Below are 24,944 nucleotides of genomic sequence, written 5' to 3'. Positions count from 1 at the left end.
ACCTGATGGATAAGGCTCTGAGAAGTCATCTCCAACGTTTGCCGTCTCCACTTTTCTTCCGTTCATGGAGTTGAGCTTGTAAGTGAAACCCTGCTTTCTAAACACACAGGTGCTCACAAATACAGTCTAGCCGACACAATCTCATGAAAGCGCGCTGCGTATCTATAGCACAAATTTGATTTCTCGTCCCATTTATACGCAAAAAATAGTTTTCATACGCACTGTAAACCCCTTGGGTAGGATTAGGGGTGTGGAGCGAGTCCATAAAGTGCGTATCATATGCACGCAAAAACTATTTTTGCCGTATAAATGGTATGAGAAATAAAATTTGTGCTATAGATACACATCTTCATGAGATCGGGCTGGTCTAGCGCTGGTCGTAACGAAGTCCCACGTGGTTTCAGAGTTCTTAAAGGAGTAGTTCACTTTTGAAAAAACTTTTGCTGATAATTTACTCGCCCCCATGTCATCCAAGATGTCCATGTCTTTCTTTCTTCAGTCGAAAAGAAATTAAGGTTTTTGATGAAAACATTCCAGGATTTTTCTCCATATAATGGACTTCAATGGGGTCCAAACGGTTCAAGGTGCAAAAGAGAGTTTCAGTGCAGCTTCAAATGGCTTTAAACGACACCAGACGATGAATAAGGGTTGTTAACGGTTATTTCAAAACTTATTCCAAAAATGTAACTTTTCTAAGGACAAATGCTAGCCTTGCTCTATTCTGGAGGCGCGTTTGTAACGTCACGTAATACGTAATTACGTTCAAAAGGTCACGGGCGACGTAGCCGGAAGTACAGAGTCAGTGTTTACAAGTTGAACGCATAGGTTGAACGTGCAAACTAACTCAAACACCGTTTACAAAAAAGGAATTAAAAGGTAAAACAACGATGTCGGACGATTTTGATTCTGTACTTCCGGTTACGTCGCCCGTGACCTTTTGAACGTAATTACGTATTACGTGACGTTACAAACACGCCTCACAGAATAGAGCAAGGCTAGCATTTGTCCTTAGAAAAGTTACATTTTTGGAATAAGTTTTGAAATAACCGTTAATAACCCTTATTCATCGTCTGGAATCGTTTAAAGCCCTTTGAACAGTTTGCAGTTTGCACTGAAAGTGTCTTTTGGACCTTGAACCGTTTGGTTCCCATTGAAGTCCATTATATGGAGAAAAATCCTGGAATGTTTTCATCAAAAACCTTAATTTCTTTTCGACTGAAGAAAGAAAGACATGGACATCTTGGATGACATGGGGGCGAGTGAATTATCAGCAAAAGTTTTTTCAAAAGTGAACTACTCCTTTAAAGATGAAAACGCAGCACATGTGAAACGATAAACACGTGTCTCTCATCCATCCTGATGGATAAAGCTCCTAGAAGTCGTTTCCAGCACTCAAGCTTTTGCCGTCTCCACCTTAAAGATGAAAACACGCCAGATGTGAAACGGTCTCTCCTCCATCTTTACGTCAAGGCTCCCAGAGGCATTTTCTCTCTTCTTCCGCTCGTGGAGTCGTGCTTGTGAGTGAAACTCTGCTTCTTAAACACGCAGGTTCCCACAAATACAGTCTGACGCTGGTTTGTAAAGACTTCCAGAGCGGTTTCACTTGGGTCCGGTCCAGCCTCGGTCCCCGTACGCGCCGTCTCCGGTGGCTGAATGAGGCGACGGGACACACAGATCGGAGTCCGTGTCCGACTCGCCCTCCGCGATGTACGACCTCACTTTAGCGCAGCGCGGCACGCCGCTAAAATAAGCGTTGTTCATAAAGTCCAGGTTTTCTTTGGACTGCGAGATGCTGAATCCGCTGAAGGAGCGTTCGAGTTCCTCGTGATCCACCGACGGGATTGATACGGACGTGTCGCTCTCGGCTCCGGCTTGGGAAAGGCGCCCGTCTTCGCGGGAGTGGTGTGCGCGAGATCCTCCGTTGTGTCCGTTGGACGAGCGCTCGTGTGCCGGAGGCGGAGGGATACGCACTAGCGAAGCGGGATCGGGGATCGGGCCGGGATCGGGGATGGTTTGTGGGTGCCGGGACGTGGACGGAGGACAGTGGTGATTGACGCACGTGGAGGTCGGCGGGTCGAAGTTCTTCTGTCCCGCTGAGCTGTTGGACCGGATGATTTTGGTGATGGATCCGCTCTTCTCCATGTGCTCCACCGGACTGTGGTACGGAGGCGCCGGGTCGGGCTCCTTAGAGGCGAAGTAGGCGTCCGTCTCGGACTGCGGGATTCCCATGCGCTGGATGTAGATGTTCACCAGGAAATCCAGCTTTCTCTCCATTGACATCACCTGCAGAAGAGGAAGATCTTATTATGACATAATCCTATGGCACTTTTCCACTGCATGGCACGGCTCGGCACGGTTCGGTACGGCTTGACATGGCTCGGTACGGCTTGGTATGGTTCGATATGGCTCGGTACAGCACGGCTCGGTACGGCTCGACACAGCTTGGTACAGTTCGGTACGGCTTGGTACGGCTCGACACGGCTTGGTATGGTTTGATACGACATGGTACGGTTCGGCACGACATGGTACGGTTTGGCACGGCTCGGCACGGCTTGGTATGGTTCCATACGGCTCGGCACGGCATGGCTCAGTACGGCTCGACGCGGCTTGGTACGGTTCGGTACGGCTCGACACGGCTTGGTACGGTTCAGTACGGCTCTGCATGGCACGGCTCGATACGGCTCGACACGGCTTGGTACGGCTCGACACGGCTTGGTACGGTTCGGTACGGCTAGACACGGCTTGGTACGGTTCGGTACGGCTCTGCATGGCATGGCTCGGTACAGCACGGTTCGGTACGGCTCGACACAGCTTGGTACGGTTCGGTACGGCTCTGCATGGCACGGCTCGGTACGGCTCGACACAGCTTGGTACGGTTCGGTACGGCTCTGCATGGCACGGCTCGGTACGGCTCGACACGGCTTGGTACGGTTCGATACGGCTCTGCATGGCACGGCTCGGTACGGCTCGACACGGCTTGGTACGGTTCGATACGGCTCTGCATGGCATGGCTCGGTACAGCACGGCTCGGTACGGCTCGACACAGCATGGTACGGTTCGGTATGGCTCAGCACAGTACGGCTCGGCTTGGTACGGTTCGGTATGGCTCGACTCGGCTTGGTATGGTTTGATACGGCATGGTACGGCTCGGCACGGCATGGTACGGTTTGGCACGGCTCAGCACGGGTTCGGTACGGCTCAGTACGGCTTGGTATGGTTCCATACGGCTCGGCACGGCATGGCTCAGTACGGCTCGACACGGCTTGGTACGGTTCGGTACGGCTCTGCATGGCATGGCTCGGTACAGCACGGCTCGGTACGGCTCGACACAGCATGGTACGGTTCGGTATGGCTCAGCACAGTACGGCTCGGCTTGGTACGGTTCGGTATGCCTCGACACGGCTTGGTATGGTTTGATACGGCTTGGTATGGTTTGGCACGGCACGGCTCGGCACGGCACGGCTTGGCATGGCTTGGTACGGCTCGGTTGGAAAAAAAAGAGATCTCTGAGATCCTGATATCTTGCTCTTCTGGAGACTCCAGGTAGGTTGCAGTTCTGGAAAATGGTGGTAATTGTTCAGACTTTTTGTCTGATCCTGCTGACCTAGTGAGCATTTCCCTGTCCAATGGTCATGCCTTTGTGTCCTTTAGTTCATGTCTACATGCTACGCAAAGATTGACCAAAATATTCCAGATTATATTGAATATTTGCACATTTTTGTTCAATCAAATGCCCACTAGAATGTCATTCTTTGATTTTATATTACTAAAATTAATTTTTTTAATTATAATATAAACCCAACATAGTAGCCTTGTGAAGGGTGTCCAACAACCTCTAAATGTTTAACACAATTTTAAAATGAATCTTCTTTTATAAGACATTATGAATAAGTTATAACCATTTTAAAAGTATTCCTTTCTGAACGATCTTTAACCAAGTAATCTCTCTTCTGATGAGCGTTCGCCAAGCTATAATAATAAAATCTAGGATGACTGGAAACCCTGACTGGTTCAGTGTAAACGAGTGATTGCGATGTACCTGTTTCTCCACTTTCCCGAGTCGTCCCATCATGCTGGGATCCTCCGGCAGTTCTCCATCTGTGGTTCCTTTAGGACGATCCTTGTCTGTAATCGGAGCGCCTCGACCAACAATCTGATCCACTCTAACAATCAATTAAAGAGAGGAAACATCTTGACAATTCATGAGTTTTTCCTGCAAACATCTCTTATAGGGGGAAATATGCGAGACAGTGATTCATTATACATGGACAAAAACGCTTTTTTGATATAATCACCAATTATCAAGTACAGATTTGTATTGAGTTTTGTTTTCCATCTATTTCCATTACCGGTTCATTGTTAATAACCCAAAGTTTTACAACAACAATATTCATATCAAAGAAACAATAAACCATGTATTCTATCTTGAAGCACAAAGCATTGTGGGATGTAAATGAATGCATGCAGAGGGAGGGATATGATAATGAGACAGATTGACAGAGATGATTGGACAGAAAGAGTCAGACGTTTTCTGTTGATATTTGCCATTTTTGAACAATGTGTCAACGTGAAATCACATCTTTAGCTGCGTATTACATATGTAGAATGCGAATGTAAGCATCAGTTTGACACATTATCCAAAGATTCAGATGATAAGCTACACTAGCAGGGGTGCGTCTGATCTGAGACACTAGATACGGTTTTCATCAAAGCATCAGAAATATTATATCACGTCCAATATGCTCCAGATATGCTCAGCAGAACGCTGGAGTCAAGCATGCCCTGCTGAGACCGTATGAAGAAAATCGCACTTGCGAAAGAATAAAAATAGTGCGTCATGTGGCATGCCTGAAACAACGCCATGCATTAGCAACAGCGATGCTAAATGAAATTAAAACCATTTTTTTGGACGTGTGCATCTCCATTTGCTGCTTCTCACTGCCGTAACGCTTCATTTCCAAACAGCGGTGCAGGCAAACTAGCTTAACCAGGTTTAGTTCAGCTACATGACTAGTAACTCACCGAAACGTGACATTTGGTCCCACTGCTTTTCTCTCAACAAAGCAGCGTCTCTTGTGATTAGCTCAGTCACAACAAACAAAAGTCCATTAAGAGTTGATTATCAGAAGCTGCCTGGAGCGTTTGGGCCGTTTCAACGCTAATAGACTCTTAGAAGAAAAGGTTCCATTTAGAACATCAAAGGAATCATTTTGTTTTAATTAATACATTTTTAATGAATTTATATCGTTTTTTTTTTTAATTATAATTATTATTAAAGGTTTATTTCACCTCAAAATGACAATTTCCTGATAATTTACTCACCCTAATGACATCCAAGATTTTCAGTGGAAAGTTTTTTGAGGAAAACAGTTCTGGATTTTATAGACATGTTTAAAATAAAAACAACAACAAAAGTATTAAAACTTTAAATGAAAACAGGAAGTATAGAAATCTAGTTTTAGTGAAAACTATAATATGGAAAACAAAGCTAAACTCTTTTTTATTTAGTTTATCTTGATGAACTTAAATAACTAAAATGAAATACGAATAAAATAAATATACAGAGGATCTTTTTAAAAACACACAACATAATTATTAAAACTTTAACTAAAATTAAAAACAAAAACAGGAAATATAAAAATTAAAACTAATTCAGAATATTAACAAAAACTGTAACATTAAAAATCAAAGCATTATTCTAACTGAACTTTTAACTGACATTAAAAATACAATAAAAACCTAGATTTAATAAAAAAAAAATATTAAAACTAACTAATACGAATAAAATAAATATATAAAGATCTTTTTAAAAACACACAACATAAATATTAAAACTTTAACTAGAATTAAAAACAAAAACAGGAAATATAAAAATTAAAACTAATTCAGAATATTAACAAAAACTGTAACATTAAAAATCAAAGCATTATTCTAACTGAACTTTTAACTGACATTAAAAATAAAATAAAAACCTAGATTTATTTAATAAAAAAAATAACAAAAAACAAATTATTAAAACTAACTAATACGAATAAAATAAATATATAAAGATCTTTTTAAAAACACGCAACATAATTTTTAAAACTTTAACTAAAATTACAAATAAAGGCCGAAGTTTTTTTATTTTATTTATTTTTTTAGAAAATTACCGATTGTTTTGCTAGATAAGACCCTTAAAAAATCCAGAAATGTTTTCCTCAAAAAACTTAATTTCCTTTCCACTGAAGAAAGAAAGACATGAACATCTTGGATGGCATTGGGGTAAGTAAATTATTAGGAAATGTTCATTTTGAGGTGAACTACTCCTTTAATACACCATCTTTCGAGCCTAAAACAGAACCTTTTTTCTCTAAGAGTGGAGTTAGTGGTCCCTGATCACTCCAGCTCAGTGTCTACTAGCCATGTAGTCTGAAACAGAAGCAGGTTTCTTCACTTGTGTCTGGATAGAGATCTGGCGATGCAGTCTGGGGCGTCCTAACCTAGAAGACAACAGGGGCGACTCTTTGGTTCCTTTGGCTGAACACTTCTTTTGGCGAGGGGTGCTGGGACCCGGAGGACCCGAAGGACCCGGAGGACCCAATATCATATCTAACCTGGCAAACAAATAGAGTAGAGGACAGCACAATGCAGAGTGACGTGATCCGGACCGGCGCAAACGTCAGGACCCTCGACGGGTCACGGGGAGAAACACACACCAACAACAACAAGCCCAGACTCCAAGAAAACATATTCCAGACATACTTATTATTACGATACAAAGCTCCCTGATCGTCAGCCATCAACGTGTGCTGAAAGTATGCCATTAATGTTTTCAAAATATAAAAGCAGGAATATATTTACTTTCTTTCAGGATTCCCCTAAAATAACATGGATGTGACTGAAATACTGGAACAGGTGTAAAAAATAAATATTTAAATAAATGTTTTTGCTTTATTGGACTCATAGTTTTCACAAAAATATTTTGAATTAGTTAAGTTTTAATTTAGATTTTTTTTTAATTAATACTTTGTCATTTTGTTGCCATTTTTTAGTAATATTTTTTTCTGTGAAACTGCATTTCAATTATTTTTGAATAAATTAATAGATTTGGAAATATAAAAATTAGGGCTGTCAAACGATTAATCACATCCAAAATAAAAGTCTGTGTTTACATAATATAGCCTATGTGGGTGCACTGTGTATAATTATTTTGTGTATATATATATATATATATATATATATATATATACACACACACGCATGTATATTTAAGAAAAAAATATTATTTATTTATAACATATTTATATATAATCTATAATCTATATACAGTATATACATGAAAATATTTCTTAAATATATACAAGCATGTGTGTGTATTTATATATACAAAATAATTATCCACAGTGCACCCACATATATTATGTAAACACAAACTTTTATTTTGGATGCGATTAATCGTTTGACAGCCCTAATAAAAATCATTACTGACCCACGTATGCTGCTCTGATATCTCGATATTTTATCTCAATAAATGAAAATGTAGATAATGTTCCTCAAACACACACATTATGCCACTGAAGTGAAGTGTTTGGGTGTTGTATATGTACATATTCTGACAGATATGCAAACAGTGAAAGACATTTAGGAAACTAAGCCATGCAGAACACAGAAGAACAACACTATACGGTGTGTGTGTGTGTGTGTGTGTGTGTGTGTGTGTGGAGCGGTCAGGTGTTTCTGTTCTTGCCTGGACTGCAGATTTTTAATCCTCGCCAACATGTCGAGATGTCCGGCTGAATATTGCTCAATGACGTCCATCACGTCATACGGCCGAAGACTCTCCTTAAACTTGCGCTTGGACACCATGAACCTCATGATGCTGCGGGGACAAACAATTCACACACATTATCACTGTTAAACACCCTGAACACACAGACATCTGTGTGAATCTCAGAGAGCCGGGCCAGGGTCATATTTCACAACAAAAACAAAGAAATGAGAACATATATTTTGCTTTCTACGGCCCATTTGTTGTATCAGTTTTCACTAGTATTTGGCCATATTTTCTGTTTTATTTTTATTTTATTTAGTTTTAATAATTTTGTGGTGTGTTTTGCCTTTTTTGTTATTTTTTTATTAAATAAATCAGGGTTTTTATTTATTTGTTTTTTTTTTTGAGTTAAAAGTTCAGTTAAAATAAAAATGAGAAATGTTCCCTTGATTTTCAATGTTATGGTTTTTGTAAATATTCAGAATTAGTTTTTATTTTTATATTTCCTGTTTTCATTTTTAATTTTAATTAAGGTTTTAATAATTTTGTTGTGTGTTTTTATTTTAAGTTTAGCTTTGTTTTCCATATTATATGTTTATTTTGTCATTTTTATTAGATTTTATTATTTTAATGTGTCTATAATCTAAATAATATTTCAGTTTTAGTAATTTTAGTTTGGGTTAAATAAAAAAAAAAACAGAGAAATTACCTTGGTTTTAATTTTTGTCACTATTATAGTTTTTGTCAATATTTTGAATTAGATTTATTTTTTTATTTCATGTTTTTTTTTTATCACAATCATTTTATTGTTTTTGTTATTTTTTATTAGTTTTAAAAATGTCTACAGTTTTTAATAACAAAATAAAATAAAATAGTTTTATTTATTATTTTATTAATCTGAATAAAAATGAGAAATTTTGCCTTGGTTTTCAATATTATAGTTTTCACTAATATTCTCAATTAGTTTTTCTTTTATATATTATATATTATTTTTTTCATTGAATAATTTTCTTGTGTGTTTTGTCCTTTTAATTTTACTATTATTATTTTTTAATATGTCTAGCCAATATCGTGGAATTTTTATCTTAGTTTCGGTTTAAGTTATTTTAGTTCAAATCAACCTAAATAAAAATGAGAGATGCTGCCTTGGCAACTATATAAAAATAAATACGTTTAAGTATTTATTTATTTCAAATAACTGTTACTTGGGTTTAGTCCATATGATTTTTGCCATTGATTTTGCAGTAAAATATGACCTGAACATCTGGTTTTCGTGAGATTTAGTCCTGAACCGAGTCCAAGACACTGCTATCTATTTTTGCGTTTGATACTGACCTTCAATATTCAACATATCTCATGCATATAAGCGTCGCTGAGATGATCTGAGCAATGAAAGTGTGAATGTAAGGATTCAAAAGACTGAATGTAACTTACATTCAGGAGAGTCTGAGTTAATGAGGTAATATTATGTGATGCAGACTTCTCTAGTATTATCAATAATATTACACGTGTGATTGAGCATTACGTCCTTTCTGAGTGATGCTGCCTGTCTCATCTTTGCTTACCACACGGCCCTGATGGTAACTTTTAGTCCCGGCGTTAAATCCTGAGGGACAAACTCACAATGGCAGCTCTTATTGTCATCAACAATGTCTTCTCCGGGAAGGCTGGCTTCTAAAAAACACAACACGGACAGGAGGACTCTGGAGTTAGTGCACAAACCCCCTGACCCTGCATTCAACTCGCTCAGGCCCACACCAGAGAGGGCAGTGCCATGCCATTCGTCAGCGGTGGACTGGTGCGAGACGAGCATTATGGGGGATCTGAGACAACCGTGGCCCGAAACACAGTGACCCCAAAACACACCTGGACAAAGTTAACCTGGATGCTTCAGATCATAAAACATCAAATCAAGTGCTATTTCATTTTAAAAGATGCTTTTACTCTTTTTATGTTTCTGAATCAAGTCTCTTCTGCTCACCAAGGCTGAATTAATTTGATCATTTTTAAAAAATAATATTAAAAAAAAATGTTTTCTATGTGAATATATAGTAGTGTCATTTTCAGCATCATTACTCCAGTCTTCAGTGTCACATGACCCTTCAGAAATCACTCATGATGAAAATGGTTCATATGTTTGTGGAAACCATTCAAACGTTTGGGGTCAGTACGATCTTAAAAGAGAAAAAAAATTGGAAATCAATACTTTTATTCAATAAGGATGTATAAATTGATCATAAGTGACAGTAAAGATTTTCTGTTCTTTTTTTTAAGTATTTCAAATAAATTCTGTTCTATTTGAACTTTATATTCATCAAAGAATCCTTAAAAAGAATTTTTCCACAAAAATATATATATAAAAAAACTGTACATTAATAATGATGAGAACCATTATTAATAACCGACCAGCATAACAGATAATAATTGAGCATCAGATCCTCATATTAGAGTGATTTCTGAAGGGTCATGTGACACTGAAGACTGGAGTAATGATGCTGAAAATCACAGGAATAAATTACACTTTATTATATATTCACATAGAGAACAGTTATTTTAAATTTGAATAATATTTCACAATTTTTACTATATTTTTTTAACCAAATAAATGCAGCCTTGATGAGCAGAGGAGCTTTCAAAAACATTAAAAAAATGGACAACCACAATGTTTGTGTTTGTTATACATTAGTGAAACATCATTGATCTGAGACACTTGATTTGATATTTGGTCTCGAATGCAGTGACATTCAGACGTGTGGAAGCGTGACTTAACGTCCAAACATTGTTGAGGTTTTTGCTAATATAACAAGCAAACGGCAATAAACTACGTCATATCATTTAACTAATATTTCTTCAGACTCATTTTGGATTCAGTGAAAATCCATTTAGCGAAGCTGATCAGTCGAAACACACTATTTAACAAACTGTTAATATGAGTTAAAGGAGTAGTTCACTTTTTAAAAAAACTTTTGCTGATAATTTACTCGCCCTCGTGTCATCCAAGATGTCCACGTCTTTCTTTCTTCAGTCGAAAAGAAATGAAGGTTTTTGATGAAAACATTCCAGGATTTTCTCCATATAATGGACTTCAATGGGGACCAAACGGTTCAAGGTCCAAAAGTCAGTTTCAGTGCAGCTTCAAAGGGCTTTAAACGACACCAGACGGTCTATTTATTACTAAAAAATATAACCATATAAATAAATAAATGAGCGGTCATTTAAAAAATAAATTAAGTTTTATATAAGCTCAAATGCTCGCCTTGCTCTGTTCTGTGATGCGCGTTCGTGACTCTCCTGTTCGAACTCGCTCATCAAAATGAACTAATCTTTTTTCGAGTCATTCCGTTCACATTTCGTTCATTGAATGAACCAAATGACTCGGAAAAAGATTCGTTCAACAGGAGAGTCACGAACGCTCATCACAAAACTTACATTTGAGCTTATAAAACTTAAACTTTTTTATTTATTTTTTAAATGAGCGCTCGTTTCGCTTGATAAGACCCTTATTCATCGTCTGGTGTCGTTTAAAGCCCTTTGAAGCTGCACTGAAACTCTCATTTGGACCTTGAACCGTTTGGACCCCATTGAAGTCCATTATATGGAGAAATATGGATTATATATCTTCGACTGAAGAAAGAAAGACATGGACATCTTGGATGACATGGGGGCGAGTAAATTATCAGCAAAAGTTTGTTTTAAAAGTGAACTACTCCTTTAATAAAGCGCTGTTAACGGCCACAAAGAAACGGTTTCACTATAGCATCGACTGTTTTCAACGATATATAGATTAAACTTGAATGTATTAGTGACTTCATAACTACATTGAGTTTTCTACAGCAGCCGTTCTCAACTGGTTTTATGCTGCAAGTTGCAACCCAACACAATACCAAACCTGTAACCAGCGTTAAAGCAACACCAAGTAACGTTTCCTCTGCGGTCGCCCTACAGGTTGGAAGCGGAATTGTCCATTACCGCTGTTAAATAATTTAGCCAAGCGCAGCCGACTGTCGCACGCGTACAATCGTTGTTTATCAGCGCCGGCTTTGGAATGAACGATGTCCACAGACAAAGTAGAGTATGTTGATTTCATGAAAGTGTGATGTATTGCGACATCAGAAACGAAGAAAAACTAAATAATGCTTATTGTAACACTTGACGTGAAGCAAGTCAAATTTGTAGTTTTCTTACGTCTCATTGGCAATCTTACACTCTAAAAAATGCTGGGTTATTTCAACCCAAATTTGGGTCAAACATGGACAAGCCCAAATGTTGGGTTAAAATGTAATTAAAAGAATTTGAAAGTGAAAGTTGAAGTTTTAAATTACATATTTTAACCCAACATTTGGGTTTGTCCATATTTGACCCAAATTTGGGTTGAAACAACCCAGCATTGTTTAGAGTGTACATATGTGGTTATAGCAGATACGGCAATGCCTTTCACGACTCACGACGATTTTGGAAACACTATTATAAGGTAAAAAAATCTTCCTTAGTGTTGCTTTAAATGTAATACAGATCATTTTCTTTTACAAAAAACATTTTTGGGTCAAAACCCACAAGTTGAGAAGAACTTATCCCTTAAATAACACTAGCCAGCCTTGTTTCTTGTCTCCATGCAAAACGCTGTGATTTTGGGCCACGGTGTCTGTCTCCTTTGTTCCCATTCATTAGCACAGACCATCTGGATCCGGGCAGGTGCGTGAAAATAAATCTACCTGTGCTTATTATGCCAAATAAACCACAGAGCCTCGAAACAAGCGTCCCTCGAGTGAATAACGATGCGCTGAAGAGGGTTTATTGAGGTTGACGATGTTCCTCAGCTCTGTGGTGTTTCATTGCATTCAAGGCTCCTCCTCAGGACTAACTGGTTTTCCTCACATGCAGGTAAAAGAGCAAAGTTTGCAGCCATCAACTAGCACTAGTTCTAGGGTCGGTAAAAACGGCCTCCAGCCGATTGTGGTAATCTCTTACTGATTAACCCTTCGATTGCTGCGATAGTTTGGGGAGGAATAAAGGCTGGTTACAAAAACAACCACAAAACAAACCTGCTTTAAATCTAGAAACGGCAATGCTCGTAATAATGAAAGATTTTTTCCTGAAACTAGTCGATTCTCTGAAGGTGAATCAGATTTTAGTTCTTGTTGTCCAAAGCCTATATGATTCAAATAAATCATTCACCGTCAGAGAAATGACACACTCTTTCTTGCATGATGTGAAATGTTCAAGTTCTCAAAGAGTGTCAGTGTTTAAATACAATGAAATGACATTCGAGTGAAGGTGCAGATTGAATCCTGTACACTAACAAGACATCAGGACATTCTCACAATCGCATGATTTCACTTACTTTTTGATATATGTGAGAACAACATCAAGAATGAATGCTATTCTAAATATTGCTATACATTCAACTATATGCTAACCATCTGATCAATTTATAGATGACAGCAAGAGCTTTACAAGCACAGCATGACTTTTGCAATTGCTAGAAGCTTATAAAAGCAACTAAAATGAGAAAGTTAAAGAAAAACTCTGATATCACTGGTAAAATAACATTAATGAAGCATGTATAATGTAACATGAAATACAGAAGTTGTTTAGTTGCATCACAGAATATCTTAAATCCACATTGGAGCTCAGTGTAAAAACATGTGCAATGCGAACTGTAGTGTTGTAATCTCATGTGCTTTGATTGGATTTTAATGCAATTTGCCTTCGATTTTAATTATTGCTTTAAATCTGTAACTGGTAATAACCCAATAATCTTGTACATATTCATGTTTTAGGACACTGAATATATTTCACAAGCTGTGGGACTTTAGAAACAGAATCATTAACCATTAGTGGCACCTATAGTCTATATATATATATAAAATGGCAAAATAATTAACAAGCTAATAAAAAAAGATTTAATCTTATAGAGAGCAAAAACAATAAAAAAAACCCCATCATGCTAATTCTTTTCAAAGCAATGTGAACATGCAAACATGCAAAGATTAATAACACGACGAATACTTTTGTGAAAAATATCGTTCAAAATTAAAGAGAAAGCACAGTGTCCAGTATTAAAGCAGGAACGATTTCGCACACTGGCATATCTTCAGACCGCTGTGATGAACTCAATACACCAGTGGTAATGATCTGGATCCAAACAAATCACATTTGAATCAGTTTCCTCTATTAAACAACCTGGAGCTATGAAGCTCAGTATTGTAGCGCCCCCTAGGGGTATTTCCATGAAATTTGGTGCATGTCTTCAGATTGTCCTGGCGTCCTTGTGCACCAAAATTTGTTAAGTTTGCACACTGAGTTTACGAGAAACAGACTTTTTAGACAATGTGGACTACGCATGAAAATTCAATTGAAACTTTAATCTGCAAAATACTTAAAAATTCCCTGAATAACTTTTTGGTAAGAAATGTCTAATGTGAATCAGAACAAATGTCAATTGCATGTTGAGGATGAAAAACTTGGTTATTTTCAATCGCAAATGTCACATAACGCCATATGGTCACATACGGTTGAGTTATATAGTGCATTTGCTTATTACAGCACCATAGTGGCTGAGTTACACTGAATTTGGTACAGTGCCTCTTAAAGAAGAATATGCACATGTCAAAACTTCATGAAGATCCGACAATCATATTTGAGATAACTTGGCGCTGAATTCGTTGGTGGCCATTTTAGCAGATATGTCCAAATGACAGCTTAATCCTTAAATGCAGGTACATTTAAAAGGTTAGTTCACCCAAAAATAATAATTCTCTCTACAAACCTGAACAAAAAAGAAGATATTTTGAAGAAAATGAGTAACTAAACAGTTGATGGACCCCATTGACTTCCATAGTGGGGGTCCCATCAACTGTAGTTCACCCAAAACTACAGGGTGAGTAATTAATGACAGAGTTTTAACAATATTATTTATGATGTGAATGCTGTGAAATACTATCTGAAGTTCACATTTAAATTCATCCCAGCGGTCCAGAGAGATATGTAGTCAAACACTCTAAAAAATACAGTTGTTTCAACCCAATTTTGGGTCAAATATGGACAAACCCAAACGTTGGATTATAAATGCAATTTAAAAAATTGAACCCAACGGCTGGGTTTGTCCATATTTGACCCAACACTTGGGTTAAAACAACCCAGAATTGTGAATAAGAGTGAATAAGAATGGAAAATTTGATATAATGTAGCTGTGAATAGGTAAAAAAGAAAGAAAATGCATATAACATGCTTTATCAAAGTGAGCTCACGTTTGAATGAAACCCTATTAAAGCACATAAGGAATTAAACTGAAAAAGTTAATTTTCAGAACAACAGCATGATTGTGTAATTCTGCTTAACTAACAGTATGTCAATAATACAATTATATTTTTTATAGCCCAAACCAAATTGAAAGCATGGTAGCTGGTTTATAGTATCTGGTTCAGTTTGATTGAATATATCTGGATCGCCTGACCTGGAGAGTTCCTGTGTCTCAAATCTTCCTCTTGCATCTCAATGAGCACTTTAGCATCAGCATCCAACATAGAAACGGAAAGGACAGCATCAGGATCCACATTCATCAGAAACAATGAGGGGAAAATCATAAACGCAGACATGGATTACAAAGGTCGTCCTTTCCACAAGCTGCTGCTGTCCACGTGATCCAGGTTTCAGAGCTAACAATATAATCAATCATTTGACAATTGTACATTCATAAATTCAAATGTCCACTTGAAGCGAACCATTGAATTGGCACTTTGTGGAAAGTGTAACCAAAGCAGAGATTTTTTCATAAATGATATTTCAATATGTACAAACACAGTCTAACGATTCAAGCCAAAAGTTATGATTGGTATGTAAAATAATAAAATCATCAACTGTATTCATACCAATCATAAAACATATTAGCTAATAAAATACTTTGTTTGTCCAACAGTTTCTCCTCAAAAACATTAGCATCAAATGCAACACTCGACTCTAGATTCTATATGATAAACTTGATATGCACAAATAACACAGACAGAAAGAAATGAACATTGATCACAATACTGAACTCACATGCACAACAGAAAGACAGAATCAGATCCTGATGTGTGGAACTAGTAGATTCGATCTGCACTCTAGAAATGCTGGGTTGTTTTAACCCAATTTCGGGTCAAATATGGACAAACCCAATTGTTGGGTGAAAAAATGCAATTTATAAATGAACAGCTGGGGATTTGACCCAAAGTTGGGTTAAAATAACCCAGCATTTTGTAGAGAGTGGATAATGTAGTTTCTGTCTTGACACTTTCTGAGGATTCTTCAAAAAATCTCAATTCAACTTATTCAAGCATAATAACGTCCCTTTGTATTTTGGGCATCCAAGAGCATGTCCAATCTACTTCAATCTTCAATTAACTCTTACAAAAAAATTAAAAATTCCCAGCGTTTTTTTTGTTTTTTTTTATCATTTACACAAAAAGCACAATATTTGTGCTATATTTTGTTATTTGAATATCTAAACATGCAATAATATATCAAAATAAAAATCAGAGCCTCTGCTATTTTATTTTTATTCTAGCTTCCCAGCAAACACAGAACGTTCCCCTAACGTTCCCGAATGGTCCCATGAGGTTATTTTTTTGGGAACCAAAGAGGAACGTTATAAGAACGTTCCATGTAGGTTATTTTTAGGTTCCATTTTTATAACGTAAGGAGAATATTTCGGGAACGTTCTGGGAATCAAAAACTAACGTTCCCAGAACCTAAATTTGTTTTCTGGGTTCATGCATTCTTGAGAACAAAAGCATTTCAAAGCAATACTTTACCGTTTGTTTCTACTCTTTCTTTTTTTGCCTGTGTTTTGAGGAGGAGATTATGTACTCTTTCAGAATATGTGTAATAGCGGTAACAGTGAAAACACAGAAAGCCGCAAAATTACGTAAATGGCGTTAAATTACATATTTCAAATCAGTAACAAATTCTGGCCCATAAATATTGTTTAAAATGTTGTTAAAAAGCGTATATTTCATGGCACCCGGAGCTTCTGCGGACAGATGCAGTGACACGATGACTTTACCAGTTACCGATTGGTTCTTTTATTTAGAAGGCGGGACTAAATCCGCCATATTGCACACTGCACTTTCTCCCATTCATAAGTAACGTGTTTGTATATCTAAAGTCTTTGATGGCTAACCAGTAGGGCTGGGTAATAAATATCGATTTCTCGATATTAATCGATTCTCATTTTTACGAACCGATATCGATTGTTAAATCTCAAGAATCGATTAGTCGTCCTGTTTCTTTTGAATGAATGGGACATTGTATCGCGGCTGCGCGCATCCAAAAAATCACAATAATCTTTGTCCTTTGTTACTATTAATATGAAACAAATTCTCAATTTTCAAATTACGTCCATTTTCTTTAGAAATTCAAAAACATAAATAGCGTTTTGGCGCTGTGGCTCAAGAGAAGGAGCAGCGCTGATCTCTCTTCCGGCTTAATAATACCAGTCACATCAACTCGTTAGTCAGCTAGAAAAAAATAACTCTAGAGAGGAGCATTTTGCTAAATATATACACCATATTACATATGCATTATAATCTTAATGTTCTTCAATATTTAATGCATATTTGAATAAATCTGGCAAGTTTTTATGACAGCCACCATGTAAATGTTTATATTTAATATGATCTTCTTATTATAAAAATAAATAAAAGTGTAATTTAAGTGTTTGTATGGCTACAAAACAGTTCATTATTGCCTTCATATTAGGCTAATGAAGCCTATAGGCTACAACTAGACTCCCATAGTTTACAGCATTAGTTAACAGATTTGATTTCCTTGAGAAAATTTGCCATTTATTGTAACGGATATCCAAAATAATCAATACTGAATCGAATCGAAATCTGCAAGCTTGTGAATCGAAATCGAATCGAATTGTGAAATTTGTGTCAATACCCAGCCAGGCCCTATAGTTTTTAATTCTCTGACATTTTATCCAAGTTCACATACTATTGCCCTTCAGACCTATACGAACACATATACGAGTTCTTCTTCACTGATCAACACATACAACAACCAAACCATGACTAAAGCGTACAGACGCAGAAGTGAGTGCACAGCAACGGGTCGGTTTGCCTCACCTTCTGAGTTCTGGCGGGACGCGGCCCCTTTAAAGCGGAAGGCTTGCCGGGCCCGACTGGACTGGCCGAAGCTGAGGCTCTTGGGAACTTTGGACGGGCTGTCCTCCATGCTGTTGGCACTGGGAGAGCGTCGGAGCGACTGCTGGCCCTGAGGAGAGCTCTTCCCTTTACTCGCAGAGTTCCTCGGGCTGGAGAACACGCGCTCCTTCAGGCTCACTTTCTGACTGTCAAGGGGACAAGCGACTCAAAGTTAGAGACAAAAATAATAATAAAGTTCCCGTGACATTAATAGAATGTTCCTTGAAATCTTCAATAATGTTCTCAAAATGTTAAACGTGGACGTTAGTCTATTGTTTTTTAAATGACTTTTTTCAGATCGTAGTCAAAAGTAACATTCCCATAATACTTGCAAAATGAGAACAAGTTTTCTCCAACGTTCATTTTTAGAACATTTAAAAAAACGGGTCTTTTTTTCTGTTCATAACTTAATAGGGAAAGTTATCCACTTACACATTCGGATGTTAATTGATATTTTTATTTTTGATCAAATGTGCTGAATATATCTGAAAAAGGTCGTAAAACACGTATAATTGATTAATTTTGCGTTGCATCGCGACTTTAAGTGTGCATTACACTTGCATTAATTCAACAGCATGTCTTTTGCTCACATGCAAAAAATGCAAAACTCAAAAAATATTTCGGCCTAAATTTGAGATTTATGCATTTGAAATATGCATATAAAATTCCCATCCGTTTAGACTAGTTTTAATAAAAGCAAACTAATAAACTTGATGCATATTCAGGTCAGATTTCAGCACTTGAACATTTTATTATTACACTCGAAACAATGATGGGTTGTTTTAACCCAAAATTGGGTCAAATATGGACAAACCCAAATGTTGGGTAACTTTCACTTTCAACTTTACATTTTTTAACCCAACATTTGGTTTTGAAATAACCCAGCATTTTTTAGAGTGCAACTATTTGCATGTAATTTTGTTTAAATAATCCAATTCAGATCAGCATAAATGTGTTATGCAGATAAAAGTATGCAGATGTATAAGTTTAACATGTATGAGATTGAAACAAATTGGATTTATTGATGATAAATACATAAACCACACAATATAACACACAATCAGTGTATTAAATCTGTAATGACTGACAAAAAATCATCACATTTGTTTCTATGTTAAAACTGTAATCCAAATGAATGGAAACTTTATATACAGTACAATTCAAATGCATAATAAATGCATAAAATAAATCGTAATATAGGACCAAATTTTTTTTGAGTGCATGATAATTGAATGCAAAGTTGTATTTGTATTTGTATTAAATTATTACTAATAAAGTACAATCAAACAGTTGTTCATATTCATATCTGAATAATCTGCATTACATAATGTGTGTTAATGAAGGTTATTATGAAGTGTTTCCCTGGAGGGAAGGAGCGGGAGTTTCCGTGTTTCGTTGACATGTGGCCGGATATACTGATGTGCATTTGGCGTATTAAACGCTACACATCTGTCTGCACACACACAAGGTCACACTAATATACAAATACACACGTGCACATGCAAACAATGTGTTCATTGATGTGGACATGCATCGCTGGACTGCTAAAATATTTGCACACAAACAACATCTCTAAAACACATCCTGTGCTGACAGAACGGATGACACGGAGATAATGCATGCAAAGGAAAGCATTATGACATTTAATATTAGAAGAAACACTGTTGTGGCGTCTGAGAAATATGATTTTCACTCACCTCGGAGAGGCTTCGGCTTCCTTCCTGCGTTGTGTTGAAACACAAGATCATACTTATGAATGTCCTTTAACAAACTACTGAACACAGGTTGTCTTTTTGAACTATATCCTACTAAATATTAGGGGGGTCATGACATGTTTTTTTTACTTGCAGGTGAAACTCGAAAAAATGTGCAAAAGTTCATTTATTTCAGTAATTCAACTTAAAATGTGAAACTATATTATATAGACTCATTACATGCAAAGTGAGATATTTCAAGCCTTTATTTGTTATAATTTTAATGAATTTGGCTTACAGATATGAAAACCTTTCACATATTCTAATTTTGAATTTGGGGTTTTCGTAAACTATAAGCCATAATCATCAAAATAATAACAAATAAAGGCTTGGAACATCTCACTTTGCATGTACTGAGTCTATATAATATATTAGTTTCACCTTTTAAGTTGAATTACTGAAATAAATGAATGTTTCCACAATATTACAATTTTTCGAGTTTCACCTGTATTTTAATATGTGACTTGCACTACAAAACCAGTCACATGGCTACATTTTTAGAAATTGAGATTTATACATAAATAAGCTTTCCATTGATGTGTGGTTTGTTAGGATAGGATAATATTTGGCCAATATACAACCATTTAAAATATCAGAAAAATCGCCATTAAACACTCAAAAAAATGCTGGGTTGTTCCAACCCAAATTTGGGTCGAATATGGACAAAACCAAATGTTGGGTTAAAAATGTAATTAAAAAATGTACAGTTGAAAGTGAAAGTTGAAGTTTTTAACCCAACATTTGGGTTTGTCCATATTTTACCCAATTTTGGGTTAAAACAACCCAGCATTGTTTAGAGTGAAGTGGTGCATTTATGCTCGTGATTGTGCTGCATTTACTCACAAAAATAAATATTTTATATTAGGGCTGTCAAACGATTAATCACGATTAATTGCATCCAAAATAAAAGTTTGTGTTTACATAATATATGTGGGTGCACTGTGGATAATTATTTTTATATATAAATATATATATATATATATACACACACACATGCACATGCATGTATATTTAAGAAAAAAATATTATTTATATATAAAATATTTATATAAATATTTATATATATAAAATATATTTATATATTTATTTATATAAATTATATATAAATCTATATACAGTATATACATGAAAATATTTCTTAAATATCTAAAAGCATGTGTGTGTATTTATATAAAATAATTATACACAGTGCACCCACATATATTATGTAAACACAAACTTTTATTTTGGATGCGATTAATCGTGATTAATCGTTTGACAGCCCTATTTCATATATTTATGGTAGGAAATTTACTAAATATAGTCATGGAACATGATCTTTACTTAAAATCCTAATGATTTTTGGCATAAAAGAAAAATCAATAATTTTGACCCATACAATGTATTGTTGGCTATTTCCACAAATAAACCCGTACGACTCGTGACGGCTTTTGTGATCCAGGGTCACATGTGTTCCTTGAGTAATATGCAAATGTATTTGCCCGTGTGACGCCACTGTTTTTGGAGCTTAGGAGGGTTTTAGCTCTGAAACATGCATGTTTTAATGCATGCCTTGCATGTACCCTGTATTTATTTAGCTTGAGATGCCACAATTCACTTCATTAACACATAAACACATTATTTATCTGAGAGAAGCAAAAATAAAAATGCATAAAGGATATTTTACCTAAAGGAGAGGCCGGATTTGCTCTTGAGGTTTCTCAGGAGATCGAGCTGGTTCAGGGGAGGGATGAGTCTGGAAAAACACACAGGAGCTGTTGGCACACACACGATGTGTGAAGAGGAAATGCTGCGCAATGCTAATTTGGACAGATGAATCGACAGAAAACTAACAAGGTTATTAATAAATATAGCCGACTGCTGACTGTGAACTTAAATTAAAGAGGGACAGAGAGAGAAGATCACGGCTAGAATGCATTCGATGAGGTTTTAACAAAAAAAAACATGAAATACAAGGACTAATATTCATAATAATGCCACTAATTAGAGATTCAAATGTAAACTATTTTGTTTTCTATTTTGTTATGCTCACCAAAAATACAGTAAAATTGTTAAATAATATTACAATTTAAAATAAATGTTTTCTATGAAAATATACAATACAATATATAATTTATTCCTGTGATCAAAGATGAATTTTCAGTCTTCAGTGTCACATGATCACTCTAATATGATGATCTGATGATCAAGACACATTTATGATTATTACAGCTTAATTGTTTTAAAGGATGAAACATTTGAAATAGAAACATTCAAAATTCTATTTTTGATGAATAAAAGTATACATTAAATTAGAAGTTATTTTGTGAAACACAATTATATTCCTTAAACACCACTGTATTGAGCAATCAGTGCAAAAGATGCTTTATATCTATTAATAAGAGTTTAATGCATGTGTGTATAAGCTTTGGCATCTACACACTTTCTCAATGACTCAAAAGCAGCATTAGCGGATGCAACACACACACACATATGTCATGCATAACGCCAGCGGATTAGATATCAAAGCATGAGATATGATGTATAAACATGCCATCCGCAGGTCTAGATGAGACACCGTTGACCTTCACTCTCTGCACAACACAAGCTGAAGGTCAGGGAGCAGATCGATGTTGAGACGTCTGAGGAGATCTCATCTGACGGCCCAGAGGAATGCTGGGATAGAGAGATGGAGGATGGGAGTGTGTGAAGCGGTGTGTGTGTACCTGTACATGGGCACCGATACGGTCCTCTCGTAATAGTCCCACGTCGAGTGCAGATCCGTGCGGTTCAGGTTTGTGGCGTAAAACCTCCAGGCAGCCTGAGGATCACAGTCACGTACATTACAGGAATAATAATTTGCATACTGGTCTGAAACCATACAATGGTTTTCACTGAGAAATCTTTCATTACAGTTTTTCTCACGTCACTATTTACATTTGCACAACAGTTAGTTCAACCTCCACAACTTTTTGTCATTTGTGCACATCAGAGTAGCAGTTTCTCATTCCTTCCAACAAACTGCAAATGCTTTTGGACATGCATCAATTGCTTTCATACAACTCTCTGCTGTTTTATAACATTATCATTTGCTTATGTCATATCAGTCCAAATTAACTATACTTGTGAATGCTGAATAGTCATTCCATATAAAACTAATAGTCCTCATTTCATTGCTTGAGTCATCACATACAAAAATGTTGAACTAGTTGTCAAAATCCGTCAAGCAAATTTTACATTTTTTTTTATCTTACTGTAAAAAAAACCTTTTTTTCCCTAAATTGAACAATTTCTGGCAGGTGAACCTCATGAGAAGAGATGTGCATGAATGATTACAGTATATGTATGTTGTTTGTTCAGTTCCTACTGTGATATTGTTTACAGTTGTGCACCGATCTACCCAAAGGGAGTTTATGTTTGTTTTAAATAAGGGTGTATTTTTTTCTTTTGCACAATGATCTGAACAAATTAGAATTGCAAAGACTATGCAGTAAAAATGTGAAACATACATATTCAGTGTCTTGTACTCAATTACTGTACCTCACTAAATACAGTAATGTGAAACTTTACTGTAGTTTTCAAATGGCTGTGCAAATAGTTTATAGGACTGTCTTGAGCATTTTCAGGTATAGTGTCACCAAGATCTGACTTTTTTTGCATTGGCAAACACTTACAGAGTAAACTATCATAATGAAAACATGACAAAGCCATTTGACCATCTTGTTCATAAACACTGGCGTCAGGACTTTTCATCTTGATGACACTGACACTTTCAATGACTTGAATACTTGCTTTTGAGGAATGAGTTATCCATTTTGAGCAAGTGACACACTTTTGCAGGTTATCAACTAAGTTTTGCAGTTTGTACTAATTGCTTTGAGAACTGCATTAACTGTTGTGCAAATGTAAATAGTGATGTGAGAAATGCACCAAAGCGACGGAGAAAAACTGTAACGACTTCATGAGATGTTATTTGACTACTGACTGTCTGATATTTTCCATTAATATAATTTATGTATGAATGTATATTGCAATTGTTAAAAATTAAGCAAGTCTTATGATTTTGTATGTTTATGTTTTTAAAAGTAAATAAATATAATAGACAGACAGACAGACAGAGAGACAGATAGATAGATAGATAGATAGATAGATAGATAGATAGATAGATAGATAGATAGATAGATAGATAGATAGATAGATAGATAGATAGATAGATAGATAGATAGATAGATAGATAGATAGATAGATAGATAGATAGACAGAAAGACAGATAGATAGATAGATTCACCTGAATGAGTCCGGCTGCAGGGTTTCTGCGCTTCTCGAAGTGTTTCTGCCGATGCTGTTCCTGAACTTTCAAGGCAAACCCAGATCCCAGAATCCCCTGTGGAGAATAAAGAGACACTTCTTTAATGATGACGGGAGTTTTTCTTGAAGCGGAGAGTATTACGCTGCACTGACGGAGCGGCACCACATTAAAGACGTCTTTTATTTGGGTATTGTTTCCTTCAGCTTTATGCAGCAAAAACACTCTGATAATTTAGTTTTGTTTGTAATTTAGTGACTCTCTCTCTGAATAAACAGGGTTTACAACATACTGGGTGTGAATAGATGGACTAGAAAGGATATCTTGCAAACACTTTACTCTATAAGTCTTCATTATAATGCATCATTAATTATGCCTTGTAATGCACCTTATAATGCATTGTATGATCTCATTATTAATGTAGCAAAATGTATAATTATTGCACTGGGAATTTCAGGAATCAACAAATATTATAATGCATTTTGACTTTGGTTACAATTATTGGTGAAAACTATAATGCATGTTTAAAAATGCATTATAAAGAGTTTACAGTAAAGCAGAACACATTAAGCAGCCAGAGGGATTGTTATATCCATGATAAACTGCACTGATGTCATCCAGCGGTTTGCTCTCTCTCCACACACACTCCATTAACAGCCGGTCAGACTTTATCTGTGCGAGACTGACCGCAGGCAGGGCGAAGAAGGACACGCCGATGAGTGTGAATGCGGCGGCCAGGAGACGGCCGTTCCAGGTGATGGGGTATTTATCTCCGTAGCCGATGGTGGTCAGAGTGATCTGTGGGACACCGAGGAAAACTACGTCAGCGCACACTTACTCGGAGTCACATGACCCTTCAGAAAACACTCAATGCTCAAGAAACATTTATGATCAGTGTTGAAAACAGCTCATTTTTCAAGGATTCTTAATTGATAGAATGTTCAAAAGAACATTTTGAAACATTTTGT

At 36.5% G+C, this 24,944-nt stretch overlaps 1 protein-coding gene across 3 annotated transcripts in view; it reads right to left on the bottom strand.

Annotated features, from left to right (window-relative positions):
• Positions 1–1,266: 1,266 nt before the first annotated feature.
• Positions 1,267–24,944, bottom strand: part of kcnq2b (potassium voltage-gated channel, KQT-like subfamily, member 2b) — a 50,017-nt gene continuing 26,339 nt past the window's right edge. Inside the window, exons 6-16 of one of the 3 annotated variants that reach the window (XM_039654004.2) lie at positions 24,664–24,774; positions 23,959–24,054; positions 22,397–22,491; positions 21,358–21,426; positions 19,635–19,658; positions 17,860–18,083; positions 15,207–15,254; positions 9,316–9,424; positions 7,727–7,858; positions 4,040–4,163; positions 1,267–2,283 (exon numbers count right to left, since the gene is read on the bottom strand). In XM_039654004.2, coding sequence (XP_039509938.1) covers positions 1,600–2,283; positions 4,040–4,163; positions 7,727–7,858; positions 9,316–9,424; positions 15,207–15,254; positions 17,860–18,083; positions 19,635–19,658; positions 21,358–21,426; positions 22,397–22,491; positions 23,959–24,054; positions 24,664–24,774 — 1,716 coding nt within the window. In that variant the 3' untranslated portion in view covers positions 1,267–1,599. The remainder of the gene's footprint in view (positions 2,284–4,039; positions 4,164–7,726; positions 7,859–9,315; positions 9,425–15,206; positions 15,255–17,859; positions 18,084–19,634; positions 19,659–21,357; positions 21,427–22,396; positions 22,492–23,958; positions 24,055–24,663; positions 24,775–24,944) is intronic. The other 2 variants (XM_039654015.2, XM_039654008.2) reach the window with 2 other exon arrangements.

The sequence above is a fragment of the Pimephales promelas genome, chromosome 8, assembly GCF_988280905.1.
Source record: "Pimephales promelas chromosome 8, fPimPro1.hap1.1, whole genome shotgun sequence".
NCBI classification, from domain to species: domain Eukaryota; kingdom Metazoa; phylum Chordata; class Actinopteri; order Cypriniformes; family Leuciscidae; genus Pimephales; species Pimephales promelas.
The sequence above is the reverse complement of the archived record's forward strand: the minus strand, read 5'-3'. Positions and strand labels throughout refer to the sequence as shown.